Here is a 16,856-nt window from a genome sequence, read left to right as displayed (position 1 = left end):
TTTGGACCCTCTTCTTCCTTCTTGAATCCTTTGGTGTCGACTCTCCATTTTAGCCACTGTCCCCTTTCTTCCCTCCAGACGATCAGTAAGCCAGTTATTTCCATCAGAAATCCACCCTTCTCGGCTTCCCTGTGCCAAAAAACAAACAAAACAAAGAAAAAAATTTAAAAAGGACCCAGCAACAGTAAGCATATAAGACAGAGAAAGCCCCCTTCTCCGGGTTCGGAGCGCATTGTTCACAGTCCTTGGCCCACTCAGGAGGGTGTGCCAGGAGTGCTGCTTCTAGGTGGACTTCGCTGACTCCTCACTTAGACGGCTGCTTGTTTTGAGACAAGCCTGAAGACTCAGACACTGTTTCCCTGAGAGCTGGGCGCCATCTGATTTCTTCATCACACTTTGCTATGGCGCCTATAGCTTCAGCTCTCTCTTCATGAGAACAAGTACTATGCAGGGCCGCGTCACAAGAATGAAAGCAAACATTTCAAAAAACGAACTTTACAAAATGTGTATTATTGATATATTGCAGGTTCTTTGGTAACTCTTTGTGAAGTAGATGAAGGTTTACATTTTACATTCGACGATTCATGTACATTTTGGTTCAACTCATCTATCGCAATCCCCTCGATGTACCATCGGTATCCCATTTCCTGCCTGTGTTCCCTGTTTCCAGTCCTCCCCCTTTCTTAACCCGCTGTGCTTTGTTCGTGAACAAATGCTGCCCATTTACATGGTTGATTCTTCTCACATGGAGGGTGGGGGAGGGAGGGTGAGTTCCAGACCTGCAAGGTAACTAAGGACCATCGTCATGGGGCTTCTACCAGTCTCTACCCTATGAGTAAGCTTGGTCTCTTTTATGATGTTTCAATTTTGTTCCACCTTTTTCTCCAACGCCATCTAGGACTTGCTAACATGATCCTTTTTAGAGCGGTCAGTATCAGTAGCCAGGCACGAGCTAGCCTTTTAGTCTCAGGGTTGTGGAGACTGATGTCCATGTTTTCCACTGGAATAACTGAAATGAGATAAATGTAAGACTCTAGGTTAGCATCTACCAATTAAATGGATAACAAATGATTGAATGACTATTGGCCAGTCATCTTGATGCCTTTCTCTCTCTTTTTTTTAATGGAACTTGATTTCTGAGCATGAGATCACTTTTCTAAAATAGCCAGAAAATGTTCCTCCAGAGATTCCTAAAGGATCCTCACCTTTATACAACAGGGAAGCATGGGCGCCTATACAATGTGCACGGGTGTATTTTCTTGACCTGGGTCTCTGTTTTAGAGTCTGATCACTGCCCACGAGCAGTTCAAGGCCACCTTGCCGGAGGCCGATGGAGAGAGGCAGTCCATCTCGGCGATCCAGAACGAGGTGGAAAAGGTGATCCAGAGCTACAACATCCGGATCAGCTCCAGCAACCCCTACAGCACCGTCACCATGGATGAGCTCCGCAGCAAGTGGGACAAGGTGGGCCGGGGAGGGCCGGGTGGGCTCTAGGTGACACACATTGGCCAAGTTCACATTTTCATCCAGATAGGATGAGTCCAAAAGTATTCCTGCAGGGGTTCGAATCCATGCATCCCTGGTTTATCCTAAACATGTCTCTGTGGTCGGAACTGCAGGCAAACTCTCTCAGGATTACATCTGTCTTAGTCTTAGAGAGGCTTCTATAGGGACTGTCACATGAGAATTTTGTTGAGTTACCCCCTTCCGCCCTACAACCCTGATCTCACTGATTCAGACTTCCTTTTGTCCTCCAGACTCCAAGAATGTTTTAAAAGGACACAATGTGCGTCCCTCAGGATGCCAAACGGCCATTTTAATGTGGTATAAATCTAAGAGTTCAGAATTCTCCAGGAGAGAGAGAGGGGAACACACCTTTAGAAATCGATGGCATAAATGGAGGGCATGTTGAGAAACAATCGCCTCACATTTTTATACTTGTGCTTAATAACAGTTTCCTTGATTTCTGCAGGGACACTTTATGATTTACCCTATAACAATTCAGTAACACCAGTTACATTACAGGCAATCCCTGCTTGAGCACATTCTGTCCGTAAACCTGTCTGTAAGTCAAAATTCTACAAATTCTGCAGTTCATCTGTAACACCAGTTAGTCAACTGTTTGCCTTATATAATGGAACTTCCTAGGAAGAAAAAACATTAAAGAAACTTCCAGATACCCGAAAGCATCAACATAATAATAATATTTGATGCATATCACAAAGTAGTACCAATATAATAGGCTTTATGAAGGTTAGTTCACAACAACATTGTATGGAAGGTAGGCATTTGCCTATAATCATGTTGAACAACCAATATTTATTTCCATGTTTTCCATAACCATAAGTAGATAATTAGATATTCAATGACTCCCACCATGGAGCATTCTATAAAGTCTAGTTGAAAGGAAGAGGCTAGAAACGTGGGGAATTAACGCTACTGTCAGAGTCTGCAAGGAGCCTGGTGGCACTGAGGTAGGTATTGGGTTGCTAACCACAGGGTCAGCTGTTCAAATCCACCAGCCATTCTGAGGGAGAAAGATGAGGTTGTCTGCTCTGGTAAAGTTTTACAATCTTAGATAGTAAGATTGCTATGAGTCAGAATTGACTCAGTGGGAGCGGCCGCGAGTCTAAATCTGCATCCTGATCAGGATTTTCATTCAGCCCAAATATTCTTCTCATCTCACAGATGAAATATGTTGCCATTCGGCAGCTTCTGTAGTTTATAGGAAAAGACAATAGAGATGATTTTCCTTGAGGAAGAAAGCCTGATAAATGTTGGCATAGATCAAATAAAAAATCCTAATAACAAATGGATTCCACTCATAGTGACCCTATAGGAGACGGTGCTAGAACTGCCCCTGTGCGTTTCTGACACTGTAACTCTTTACAGGATTAGAAAGCGTCATCTTTCTCCCGTGGAGTGTCTGGTCGTTTTGAACTGCTAGCTTTGTGATTTGCAGCCTAACATGCAACCACCATGCTGGCGGAGCCCCTGAGTACAGATTTTGATAACAAGGGAAACTACTTGCAAAAGCCCATGTGGAAATTTAAGGGAAGCAGCTTCCCTAACGTACTTCATTGAAGAGTTTTCAGATGCATACTTTCCCAAATGTGTATATTTTAAATGCAGACAAATTGTGTAGGAAACTATATCCGGGAAGCTAAAGGGTTCTTCCTACTAATTTTCTACCTCCCACATTGTGGGGAAACTGCCTGCAGATATGGCAACATGGCTCATGTGAGTCTATTTGTCTGATTCGTAAGAGAAATGTATTTCCATGCAAAGGATTTGTAGATGTTAATTAGAGGGCAGGGAAAGCAGGGACCCCATTATCCCTTATGGGAGTTCACAGACTCTGCGCTCAGGACCACGCCCCAGAGAATGCTGCAGGTGCGCCCTGGCTGGGAAAGGCTCTCACAGCGTCTCGGCTGGTCCTTCCAGTAGGCACTCGGTGGCAGTCAACTCTAGATTGAATCCTCTCTCTTTGGGGGAAGAGGAGTACTTGGTGACTCTTTTCAGCAAGACTGAGTTAAGCAGACAGCAAAGTAGACTTCTGGAATGAACAATCTAAAGCCAGAAGTATGGCTCTGGGGAGGGCCATCCTACCTAGAAAGCTCAGTCCCTGTCCCTAAAGTCCCTCCTCCCCTCCATTCTCCTTCCTCTCTGCCCTCCTGTGTCCTCTTTCGACTTGGCCATCTTTTTTCCTGCTCGCTCTTTGGACCCTCTCGCTTCCTCTCCCATCACCTCTCTGGCCCCTCTTCGTGGACTGTCACCTCCTCACCCTTGTTGTCCTTTGGGCTAACAGGTGAAGCAGCTCGTGCCAGTTCGAGACCAGTCCCTGCAGGAGGAGCTGGCTCGCCAGCATGCTAACGAGCGCCTGCGGCGCCAGTTTGCGGCCCAGGCCAATGCCATCGGGCCCTGGATTCAAACCAAGATGGAGGTACGTGCGGGGCCTTTCTGAGAGCTGCTTACGTGAAACCCACCCCTTCACTGGCACTGCCACCTCATGAGAAACCCTAGTGGACCTACGCAGTCCGGTGAGAATGTCTTTCCCTGGTCACCCTGGGTTTTTCTCACTGAAGAGGAACAAGGCGTTCCTGCTGGAATCTTATCGTTCTATTACTAAGAAACATGACCCGACTGCGATGCTTTCTCAGGCTTTAGCCTAGCTGTCACTGAGCAGGGCCTGTAACCAGTCAAAAATACTTGGTCTTTTTAGAATACGTTAGGGGGAAAAAAAATCGTGTTTCTTATCACCAAGAATAACCAAGAGACACATATGAACCCCCTTATTCTTCTCTTAGTCTATCACACTGGTTTTTAAATTATTTTTTCCTAAAAGAGAAAACATCTAAAGATATAAATTCTTCTGCTTTAGAAGGTATGCAGTAGTCGTCAATCCCTCTGATAGTACACGCTCCTCCCCGTCCACAGTGTACTTGTTTCTCACCCTCTTGCTTCTCTGTCGGGGTCTTGGTTGACTTTTTTCTCATTCTTTAGACTGATTAGATCTAGACCACAGTTCATTTTATGACATTCCCCTGATTCCTTCCCACTCCATCTGACCCAATCAATGCCAGCTTAGTCATAGAAGCAGAATATGGCATGATGGTACCCACAGTCACCCTAACAGTTTACTGACATAGTCCTATCTCTCTGCCCCTTGCCCCTCTCGCCTCCATTCCTGTGTGCCTGTTTCCCTCTGTCAGGAGATTGCCCGGAGCTCCATCCAGATCACGGGAACCCTGGAAGACCAGATGAACCAGCTGAAGCAGTATGAGCACAACATCATCAACTATAAGAACAACGTTGACAAGCTGGAAGGTGACCATCAGCTCATCCAGGAGGCTTTGGTCTTTGACAACAAGCACACCAACTACACGATGGAGGTACAATAGCCAAGCTGACCCTTATTGTTCTAGTGTTCACGTGGGGCTTTTCGTCTCTTCAGGGTGTTTTGTTTTCATACATGTTTCTGCTTTGTTCCTGTTGTGTTCTACAAGTATAGGAGTTAGAAATATTTAACCCTCTCCTTTCAGCATATATGCGAAAGCTGTATCAAGCACTAGTTCAATGCTAGTTACCACCAGCATCATCAGCATCAATGACAACATCATTAGTACTATGACTCAAATGAATTCGTCACACTTCGGCAGAGAAACTGCCTCTAATTGGACTGTGCTGTTTTTCTCCAGTCTTGCCCAATTTGATCTCCCTGAGGTCCAGCCGATACAACCCAGGACGTATCCCACTACTTGGCAATTGAAAACTATTGTTAGTGACAAGAAGAGTACACGTTGCTTATTTAATCTAGAGCCCATTGTGACGGTTCTTGAGCATCTCCTACTGTGGACGCTTGCTAAAACTGGCAGAGGGGAATAAGCAAATAAATACCAAGGATAGCTTCACTTTTATCTCTTTGGATCAGTTCTCCTGTTATCAAAACGGGTAGGCTGCATCAGCCTGTAACTGATCGTTTCCTCTTTTTCTTGGTAGCACATTCGTGTTGGATGGGAATTGCTGCTGACGACCATCGCCAGAACCATCAATGAGATTGAGACCCAGATCCTAACCAGAGATGCTAAGGGCATCACCCAGGAGCAAATGAATGAGTTCAGAGCCTCTTTCAACCACTTTGACAGGGTAAGGAATTTCTGTAGCTATTAAAGTCACCGTTTAAAAATGATAATAATGTATGAATGATGAAGGGTACATGAGGGAGGGGGAATGGGGAAGGAGGGGGAAAATGAGGAGCCGATATTAAGGGCTCAAGTAGAAGGCAACTGTTTTGAGAATGATGATGGCAACAAATGAACATATGTGCTTGACACAATGGATGCATGTGTGGCTTGTGAGAAGAATTGTATGAGCCCCCCATAAAATGATTTTTAACAAGTCACCGTTTAAAAATGCATGAAATGATATTCCTGCTATCATTCTAAGTCTGCCTCCTAAAATGTTCAAAGGAAACAATATTTGTTAATGCCAGAGAAAATAGCCACCAGAGTGAAGCACCCTATGGAAAGCTCTTCTATTGCTCAAGGTGACGTGAAGTCTGGTTTTTAGTTGCTTTATTAGTGCCTAGGTAGGAGATATCCAAACTGGATTTGTTCTAAGGGAAAGTGTATCCTTCACAAAAGGTGATAGTTAGATGTGAAGGGCGACAGCGGACGGTGTAAGATATGAAAAGAATCATAATTTATCAAGGATTCATGAGGGTGGGAAGGAGGGCGAAAAAGAGGAACTGATACCAATGTGCTTGATAAAATTGATATATGGATTGTTGTAAGAGCCGTAAGGGCCCCCAATAAAGTGTTTTATAAATAAATAAATAAGTAAATAGAGGTCAGACAATGACCTTCTGATCAGAGAACCAACGGAGGTATAAATAATCATATGGAGGTGTTGAGATTGGAGGTACAAGGTTGCAGCACATCTTTATTATGTAGCACCAGGCTATAGAACTGACCTGACAGATTGGAAGTTAGTTGAGACAGAAATCTGACAGCATTGGAGGCTCAGGTGGGGTCGGGGTGGGGTATTTTTACAAGGCATGGAAATTCAACGCCATGTAACCACAAGAGAGGGGAAGCTAGTGAACCACAGACCTCAGAGAGGTCTAGGACTCCTTGTGGCCGGGGGCTCCTTGGGCAGCCAGGACAGTTTAGACTAGCATAGGACCAAGCCTGTGGGGACAGTCCCATCATGGTGACGACCAGAGAAGAGGTTCTAGGGAGTGAGAAGAGATGAGGCCCAGCTATAGGGAGTTCCCACATTGACGGCAAAAGAGGAACACTGAAGGAAGCACGTAGCGAATGATGAGCGTCACTGAAAGCTGCTCAGAGGACAAAAGGGGCGACGGCCAGCCACACACACAGTGGTGATAACAGGTGAAATGCATGTTTATCAAAAAGAAACTTGCGATCTTGGCTTTGGGTGCTAGCAACTACCTGGGCAAATAAAAACATGAGAAAATCACATGCATTTAATGATCAACCTGGCCAGTCAAAATGTTTTCAGATTATTACATTTAGATTTATGCTTGAGCCTTAACTGTTTCTTCAATCCATCCCGAAAATTTTCAGGCCTTCAATGCCCTTCCCCCCACTTCTAGAGCCGGTGTTCCTCTGGTTTTAGCAGGGCTTAGTTGCTGTGCGTCCTGATGTGGCCCTTCCTCACCTGCACAGGCGGTGGCCCATAGAGACCGCCTTCTGCATTGCCTGTGTAGACCCTCACTGGATTTTCAGATGAGGCTGAGCTTGTCACATGGACGAACCTTGTTCCCCACCCAGTGGCCCCGCAGTGGCTGCAGAGTAGTTTCCCAGGTGCTTGAGTGTCCTAGGAATTTTACAAATCTTTGGGGGAAATTTTACAAATGATGACTGCCCTGAGCCATGTGAGCGTTATGATTTCTCAAACATTTATAGTATATTCTATATTTACTAGATGGTAGCAGCTAGCTCCTGACCAGTTCATTTTTAGGTCATGAAGTCGTCTTTCATTTTTATCTAGTATTATTCTCCCTATTTTCAGTATTGTTTCCTTTGAAAAAATGTCTTTATTTTCTTCTTTTTTCTTCCTCTTGTGTTGGTTTCGCCCGTTCTGTAAGCCGATGGTCTCCGGGACAGAGCTTTAAGCGGTGCTCCTCTTCCTGGACCTGGTCCCTGGGTCTGCTGTGGGTGTCAAGTAGTAATGCTCACAAGCTTCTTCTCTGTATTTGTCAATAGAGGAAGAATGGCCTGATGGATCATGAAGATTTCAGAGCCTGCCTAATCTCCATGGGTTATGATCTGGTATGACAGAAATTGATACTTTACTAAGATTTGACATGTTATTGAGATTGACTTTATACAAAGGGGGCATCAAAAAGTTTGTAGGACAAACCTGGCTAGGCCAGAGGATGTACACTGGTACAGATAGGAACTGGAAACACAGGGAAGCCAGGACAGATGATCCCTTCAGGACCAGTGGTGAGAGTGGGGATACCAGGAGGGTGGAAGGAGGGTGGGGTGGAAAGGGGGAACCGATTACAAGGATCTACATATAATCTCCTTCCTAGGGGATGGACAACAGAAAAGTTGGTGATGGGAGATGTCGGGCAGTGTAAGACATGACAAAATAATAATAATTGCTAAATTATCAAGGGTTCATGAGGAAAGGGAATGAAGGGGGAAATGAGGAGCAGCTATCAAGAGCTCAAGCAGACAGCAAATATTTTGAGAATAATGAGGGCAACAAATGTGCTTGACCCAATGGATGAATATATGGATTATGATAAGAGTTGTATGAGCCCCCAATAAAATTATTTTTTTTAAAAAGAAAGTGAAATTCTGCTACAAATTTTTCAAAGCACCTCACGTTTTAAGAAATAAATAGTTTAAAGTTTTGGTTCTTTGTTTTTTGCAGTGTAGTAGCACATTTAGAAATGATTCATTTCATTGTATAAGAAAACATTCTTTGAAAATTAGACATCTAATTTCGTAGTCAGATATCTTTATTCATTAATTGGTCGGATTTTTTTCCTAATGATTGTTTTAAAGCTACCATTTTTTAGATTTAATTCACGCGCTCCATTATTCACACATTTACAGTGTATGCAGTTCAATGGTTTTTAGTATCCTGACGGCTTTTAACAGTATCCCCACATGTTTTAGAAGATTAAAATGTTTTCCATGTGAATTGGCTAAGAAAAGTGTTCCCCTTGGATGAGAGTCCCAGCACCGGTCCACATCTCTACTCCTCAGTAATGCATCCACTGAACATGAGCTGCTTGGAGCTTTTAAAGACCTTTAAAACAAAAGCGCTAGAGCCATCTTCTAAAGGGACACCTTCTATTTAGTAATACTAATTGACTCAGTTGTCTCTGAGAAAAAGATGCAAAAGAAATGCTCTTTGAATCACCCCATAATCACATGAATGCCTGAAGGTGACAAAAGTCTGGGGAGGGAAGGCCTCTCCGGCTGGAGATCACTTGGCCTTATAATTGTTTGATGGCAATAAAACCTCCGATACCCATCTGGGGAATCACACACAGAAAAATATACCAAATACCATGGCGTCTGCTCCAACTGTGAACGCACGTGTGTCAGAGTAGAACTGTGCTACTTTCGGCTCTCAATGGCCTGAATTTCAGCAGTAGATCACCAGCCTGTCTTCTGAGGCACCACTGGGGATCCAAATGTCCCACCTTTCTGTTAGCAGGCACGATCTATTTGCACCAGGGACTCCAAAGGGAAACATACAAAATATTTACATTTTCAAACAAAAAGGAAGATGCATGTAAGTAGGTAAAAGAATAAGAGCCATGATTTTGGGAGTCGTGTATTGTTGAAGTCTTTTTTTCTTTTTGTTAACCTTGTCTCAGGGTGAAGCTGAATTTGCCCGCATCATGACTTTGGTTGACCCAAATGGACAAGGTACCGTCACCTTCCAATCCTTCATAGACTTCATGACAAGAGAGACTGCCGACACTGACACTGCTGAGCAAGTCATTGCCTCCTTCCGGATCCTGGCTTCTGATAAGGTCTGCATAAACACATGGCCTTCTCTTTTCGCGTGTTGTAATCAAAAGGAAAAAGTCTCACGTCAAAGCCATTCTATGCGGTGCACTGTGAACAAAATTCAGGAAATGATGCATAAACATCATGGTCACAAAGCCAGAAAAGAAAAAGCTCATATTCTCATCCTGGCCTTTGTGCCTGGGCCTCGTGCTGAGTTCTGTAGAAGCAACCGATAAGGTGTATTTGGGGGACCATTTGTGTTTTTTGGTTCAACCCCATTTTGCATTTTGTTTGGGCACAAAAAGAAAGAAACCTACTATTTAAATGTTATGGAACTGGAAACTTTCCCCTAAGAATCTATGGCCTTGGCTTTGTGCCCAGTCACTGGAGCAAACTTACATATAAGCCATTCAACCTTTTTAAAAACTAGCAAGTTCTTCACTAGCATAACCTAGGAATTATGTAGGTGTTTAATTGCAAGTCCAGAATTTTTAATTTCAATAAGCATATTTCTCTCTCTCTCTCTCTCTATATATATATATATATATATTCAATTTGGAATATGTTTCTTTTACCTCGAATTCCAGCTGAGAGAGAAAACAAGATGACCACAAATAGGATAATTAAACACATGATAGAACCATGGTTATTACACTAAATGAATTGTTCAAGATAACCTATCTTAATTATAGTATTATCATTTATCATGAAGGTGGAGAGGAAAGCACCCACCTGATAGAGCTTAAAAATAATAGCTTAACCAATCTATAAAAATTCCCCTTCTGTAAATTATAATGCAGTATTTGTTGTTCATTTTTTATTCTCACTAGCTATTCTGATTTACCAGAATTGTCTCATTTCTTTTGGACATTTCACACACCCACACCCACACCCACACACCCACACCCACACACACCCACCCACACACACACACACACACCCACACACACACACACCCACACACACACACACACACACACACACACACACAAGGCTCCATTGCTAAATTTGTTTTAACTTGTTTTCAAGAGCGGTATTCTTCAGTGGCAACATATTTTTAATTGCTGATAAACATAGGAGGAAAGTGATACCATGTTCTAAAAGCACATAACACATATATTTTTTTAAAAAAAGAAGAATCAAAGGATAAGTGATTCTGATAGGGATTTGGGGAGAGATAGAGGTTTTCACGTAATCTAAAAGTTTGGACTCTATCTTGTAGGCCACTTGAACTCTCTGATGACGTTTAAGCAGGCAAATTGCATAGAGATCAATGTACAAAGATCATTCCATTAAGACAGAAGCATACTGAAGCAGAGCAGAGAGCAGCAAAAGACTCAGACACATAAGGAGACTCGGCTTGTGAGCGACCAGCCTCCAAGTCAGTGAGAACAGAGCGTGCTTTTCAATCCACAGCACTGAAGCAATTGCGTACAGGAAAAGAATCGTCATCTGATCCCTACCGAACACCACACAAAGGTTCCCCAAAGACTTACATGAAACAGAAAGTTCATTTCACATCATTAGAAGAAACTGGAGATTATATATATGTGTGTGTGTGTGTATTTATATTTATATATAATGACCTTCCATCAATGGTATATGAGAGGACCCATTTCTCATTAACCTTAACATCGATTTTATCTTAGCATGCTTTAATTTTTTGCCAGATGAGTGAAATTGGCATTTTATAAGTTTTTGTTTTCATTTTTTTCTCACTTTGTGCTAAGCAAATTCACTTGGGTTTTCTTTTCCATAAATCACTTGTGTATATGATTGTTCTCATTTGTCTTTCTCTTGTTCTGCACTTCTTTGATTATGCTTGATACCAATCCTTTATGTATCACGCTTTCACTTACATTATGAGCTTACTTGCAGTTTAATTTTGTATACGGCATCATTTATCATGTTCCTATTTGCTGCTGTCTTGTTGGTTCCAGACTCAAGGTGGCCCCATGCAAATGAGGTGACACCATTTTGAGATGAGTTTTCATCTACTGGTTTTTGAAGTGTGTTTCCTAGTCTGAGTCTGGAAGTTCTTATGAAATCTCTTTAGCACCATAGCAACAAGCAATACACCAAGCTCTACTGATAGATGGGCGGTAGCCCACACAGGTGCCCTGACCAGGAATCAAACCTGGTCTCCCAGAGGGAAGGCAAGCATTCTACCACTGAACCTACACTCCTCCACATTTCCAAGTTTTTAATTCAGTGCAGTCAAATGTATTGATTTTCCCCCTCTATAGCTTGGGTATCTGGTGTTTTAGTTAAGCACCTACACATTGAAAGTTACATACATTAGTTAAGTTAAATAACCTTGTGTTCTCAACTAGGTGTGTTTTTTGTTTCTATACCTTTGTCTTGTCATCCTTCCAGGATGAGATTGGGTCATAGGATTTATCACTCACCATATATTTCAGCTTGGGAAATATTGGCAGCAAACCTATATTTGCCTTTATGAAAGATGTGTCACTTCCATTGGCAAAAGGAGAGTTACCTTGCAGATAGATAGGCTCCTAAGAAAGCTCAGCTTTTTACTGTTGTCCGCCACCCTATTTAAAGAAAAACTTTAAGCAAATGCAAGAAATATGTACATATTAAGAACTTTGATGTTCCAATCTTTTCTGGGATTGACTTGCAAATGCTTTGGTGTTTTTTTCCAGCCATACATCCTGGCCGATGAGCTGCGTCGTGAGTTGCCTCCAGAGCAGGCCCAGTATTGCATCAAGAGGATGCCCAACTATTCGGGCCCGGGCAGCGTGCCAGGGGCCCTGGATTACACCGCCTTTTCCTCTGCTCTTTATGGAGAGAGTGATCTGTGATTCTAAGATTCGGTAATCAGTGATCCCAGCAGAACACAATAAAGGCCGAAGGCACAGGTTTTTTCCCTTGGAAACTTTCACAAGCTTTATTAAGTTAAGAAGGGGAAAAATAATTTTGAAGTAATTGTCAACAATATCATGTGGTTGAAGTGAAGTCTCGACAGGGTATGGAATAGGATGCTACATAAATAGGTTTCTTTACTTCTTAACTTTTAGGTAAATGCAATGAAATATCAAGAATTTTTTAAAATTAAAACAAGGAAATTACTTGATTAGTATATTGTTAGCAGGATCTAGGGACAGAAGGAAAGTGAAAATCTAAAATAGCCCAAATACAAGATCAGGGGGAAATAAAATCACAGTTTGGTAAATGTGTGACCTTTTATGTGCTTGTGATGAACCCTACGGGAATATCAATGTTTTAATTTCTTGCTTATCCAAAGATTAGCTTTTTTAAAGTATAAATGGTACTTCAGCTTCATTACTTGAATTTCATCTTGCCAGATGGAACTTCCAGAGAATAGAAACAGATTGCCCAAAAGATCTTTCCGTACTTACAATTTTGAGGAGAGCGATGATGGTCACTTTTAAATGTTTCAGTTTTAGATGAGAGTGATGACAGGCAGCTCTTTGTTATTAAAACTACATAGTCCAGTTAGTGGATGTCGATGCCTTACCAATTGTCTAAAATATGGAAATGAGGAAACACAGAAGGCCGTTTAATTGTCAGAGAAGACAATGGAGTTGCTAGCTAAAATTAAATTTTTAAGGAATATTTGTTGTTTCCACGTCTTCAGCTTTTTCTAGAGCTTGTTGGTACAGATTCTCAAGAGGTGACCATGTGTAAGTGCTGTTTTTAAATAAATCGGTTTCTATAGTAATAAATCACAGCAAGAGGCAAGTTAGAAACAGCTTATTTACAACTCTCCAGGTAGGGCTTCTCTTTCTTTTGTCGCTTTATGACCTGTTAAGCAGAAAGCAGAAGACAGCCTAAATCAATGACGGTAGTGCGAAAAGGCTAATTCTCCATAATGTAGAGGTCAGTTATTTCATTGTAGAACCTTTCGATAGCTTTCGGGTGAGTCTCTTTGGGATCATATGAATTGCCAGATGTTCTTACTAGCATTCAATTGGCGGTCACCACTGTGATTTGACAGTACAGTCTAACCGGTTCCCACTCTGTTCCCACTAGTGTCTAAATCCCTGCTTGGTTCCCTCATGGAGGGCGGTCCATATGCACCCCACCATCGTCTTGATCTGTTACACGTTCATTAATGTTTCCGCTTATGCTACCATAAGCTATCACTCACCCTCTGTTTTTCCATCTTGCTGACAGCTTGTAGGGAATAAAGTAGGGCTTCTTTTTATACCCGAGTCTGTAATGATCAGGAAACGAATGGAAAACAAACGAAAACTGTTGCAAATTGAAATTAAAATGTTATTAGTAAAGCAATAACACGCACATGTCTGTTACCTACATTCTGTTTCCTCACACTTTGATAGAATTCCACCAACAGCTGGAAATGGAATAGTTACCATGCCTCACTGGTTCATAACGTTTTCACTATCCAGGCCCCCTGAGGCTCTTTGACCTGTATCGATTTTATTTAACTTACTTTATTATTAAATACTCAATAGGTTCCAGATTCCTGAAATATTTCAGTCCTTGAGGTTAATACCAAACACTTTCGAGGCCGTATATGAACTCTGACTCCTTGTTTCGATTTCAAGCAGGTGCTATATTCCAGCCATAAACACTAAGGGAAAACCTGGAAGGTGTTCTTCCTTTGAGGATACTAGGAGGATTCACCGTGTTCTTAGGATGGGTAGAGGTAGCTCATCTACCAACATTTTTCATTTCTATAAAATATACAAGCAAGAGAATGGATCACGATTATCTGCTAATAAAAGGAAATAAACTCTGAAAAACAGAGTTAACGCGCTCTTGTTCTCATTTGAACAGTTCTTTTGATTTCTGAACTTGAATTGCCAATTAAACTTAGTTTGGGAAAGAAAAGGAACCCCTGTTTTTATTATCTCAAAGAATAACCAAACCACTTAAAATGTCCTCACTTAAAATTTCCATCAGATTTTAAAACCTTTCTTGGAGTTAGCATTTGCTTCTCTTAAAGAATTAGACACTAATGTTGCTGGGTTCCAGGACTTGGTGGCTGCATGTGGCTGTGCTGCTGGAAGCTACAGCACCATGATTTAACACACGGAGGGCAGGTTGTAGTGGAGCATTTAGACTGTGACGCACCAGGAAGAAAGTCCTCTTGATCTACTTGTGAAAATTAGGCAAGGCTATACAACAACAGAGCATTGTCCTGCTCCCTTACTTTGGACGTTTCTTTGGACACCTCATCAGGAAGGATCCATCATTAGAGGACATCATGCTGAGTGAGACGAGGGCCAACCAAAGGTAGAAGGACTGACACAGTGGCTGCAGCAATGGACTCTGACATGGTGGCAATTTTGAGGAAGAAGCAAGAACAGGCAGTGTTTAAGCCAACTTGACAGCAGCTCCCTGTCACCATGGGGCAGAGGTTGAATTTGAGATGGATAAATTAGAGGTGAATGGTCAATTCATTCAGAAGCTAGATTTTTCCCCGAAAGATCACTTCAGAACCACTAGTAGATAGTGAGATATGTGTGTATTCCCAGACATTAGCCCAGATTCCCATGTTGTGAAGTTCAGGGAAAAGGGCTGCACATATTTATTTTTTAAGCTCCATAAACCAAAAGACCGAGCTCATTGCCATTGAGTTGATTCTGACTCATAGTGGCCCTGTGATTTAGGGTGTCATAAACGAACTTTAAACTGTAAATCTCTGCAGGAACAGACAGACTCATCTTTCTCCAAGAGAGTGGCTGGTGGGTTTGAGAAGCTGACCTTCAGTCAACAGCCAAATGCTTATCCTAAAGCACCAGCAGGGCTCCTTCGAGTTACGAACCATTGAATTAGAGGTGACAAAAAGGGTCATTAGTAATTAGAAAGTCTGAAATAATCAAATTAAAGGAACGCGTATAGGGAAGTTAATAGTAGGATGCTGTGATTGGCTAAGCAGACGCCTGGACCATTCAATTATGGATGTTCCTGAAATAGAAGCCTCTAGATCACCGTTTGTTTTGTTCTGTTTTTTAAATCATTTTATTGGAAGATGAGCTTTTTATAGCCTGTAAGCTACAGGGAACAGAGCTAAATGATTCAAAGCCACACACACAAAAAGTGTATTTTATGAAGAAGTTGCTACTTGTTACCAAGCTGACCAGAACTCCTCCTTCCTTCCCCTGGATGTTGTGACAAGGGCCACTGAGCTGTGTGCGTGAGCTTTTGTCCGTTGCCACCAGCCTGGGTAGTGACTCCACTGCCATATCCGAGGCAAGTTCATGTTGTAGATAGAATTGAGGGATTATTTGTATTTCTCTCTCTCCTTTTAAGATTGGTTCATTAATAAGGCAATCTTTAAGCAACTGATGAACCATCCTTCATTTTAAACTTAGGGTAAGGGTAGTTGTCCATTATCAATGAGATCCCTTAGCCATGGATTCTCAATGGTCTTTGAGTCCTCTGTAAGCCACCTCCACAGCAGCCGGAACTTCTTGGTTGGGACAACGGGAGAGGCAGAAGTGAAAGTGGCCTATGTCATCAAGGCGGTCCGGTGCGTGGGGTTGGCGCGGCGCGCTCTCCCGGCCCTGGCGCGGCCTCTCAGGTCTGCCCTCGGCCACTGTGCACTGCCGCCAAGCAAAAGAATGGTCAGGACCTGGACGAGGACTCTGGGCGAGTGGACAGAAGGCTGACCCCCGTCCCCAGAGAAGGCGCTCTTGGAAGAGAAGGTGAAACTGGAGGAGTGGCTGAAGGAAACCATGGAAAAATACAAGCGTGCTTTGGCAGACCCTGAGAACTTGCGGCCAAGCCCCCAGAAATTGGTGGGAGAGGCAAAATTAGATGGCATCCAGGGCTTCTGCTGGAGGTCACAGATATCCTGGAGAAGGCCACGCAGAGCGTTCCCCAAGAGCAGGTCCAGAGGACACCCCCCACCTCAAGAGCCTGCACGAGGGCCTGGTCATGACGGAGGTCCAGATCCAGAAGATCTTCACCAAACACGGCCTGCCCAGGCTGGACCCCGTCAGGGCCAAGTTCGACCCCTATGAACACGAGGCCCTGTTCCATGCTCCAGTGGAGGCCAAGGAGCCGGGCACTGGTCAGCAAGGTGGGCTACAAGCTGCACAGCCGCACACTGCGGCCCGCTCTGGTCGGCGTGGTCAGGGAGGCATAAGTGCCCAGCAAGGCCGCCTAGTGCACTCACTGCTGGGACTCTGGAAGACCAGCCTGCCCGCCGTCCCTTCTCCCACTGCTGGGGACTCCTGGGGATCACAGGCAGCCAGAGGCCACAGAGGCACACGTTGCTGCCCAGTGGTGGTGACTGCCAAGTCTGCCACTGGATCTTCAGTTTTTTATTCCTAGATCCCTGTTCTTGGGGGACCTGTGGACATTACATGACCGATAGCGTGTCATGGATCACACGGT

At 43.2% G+C, this 16,856-nt stretch overlaps 1 protein-coding gene and 1 pseudogene across 6 annotated transcripts in view; both read left to right on the top strand.

Moving 5' to 3' along the window:
- Window positions 1–12,786, top strand: part of ACTN2 (actinin alpha 2) — a 107,193-nt gene extending 94,407 nt beyond the window's left edge. For 3 of the 6 annotated variants that reach the window (XM_075540619.1, XM_075540613.1, XM_075540614.1), the window contains 7 exons: window positions 1,282–1,464; window positions 3,809–3,943; window positions 4,713–4,892; window positions 5,500–5,646; window positions 7,731–7,796; window positions 9,368–9,526; window positions 12,167–12,786. In XM_075540619.1, the coding sequence (XP_075396734.1) occupies window positions 1,282–1,464; window positions 3,809–3,943; window positions 4,713–4,892; window positions 5,500–5,646; window positions 7,731–7,796; window positions 9,368–9,526; window positions 12,167–12,325 (1,029 nt within the window). In that variant the 3' untranslated portion in view covers window positions 12,326–12,786. Of the gene's footprint in view, window positions 1–1,281; window positions 1,465–3,808; window positions 3,944–4,712; window positions 4,893–5,499; window positions 5,647–7,730; window positions 7,797–7,992; window positions 8,008–9,235; window positions 9,246–9,362; window positions 9,527–12,166 lie in introns of all 6 variants that reach the window. The other 3 variants (XM_075540615.1, XM_075540618.1, XM_075540620.1) reach the window with 2 other exon arrangements.
- A 3,094-nt stretch (window positions 12,787–15,880) lies between these two features.
- On the top strand, window positions 15,881–16,605 carry LOC142440466 (grpE protein homolog 1, mitochondrial pseudogene; annotated as a pseudogene).
- Window positions 16,606–16,856: the final 251 nt, after the last annotated feature.

Source organism: Tenrec ecaudatus, chromosome 1 (assembly GCF_050624435.1).
Source record: "Tenrec ecaudatus isolate mTenEca1 chromosome 1, mTenEca1.hap1, whole genome shotgun sequence".
NCBI classification, from domain to species: Eukaryota; Metazoa; Chordata; class Mammalia; order Afrosoricida; family Tenrecidae; genus Tenrec; species Tenrec ecaudatus.
The sequence above is the reverse complement of the archived record's forward strand: the minus strand, read 5'-3'. Positions and strand labels throughout refer to the sequence as shown.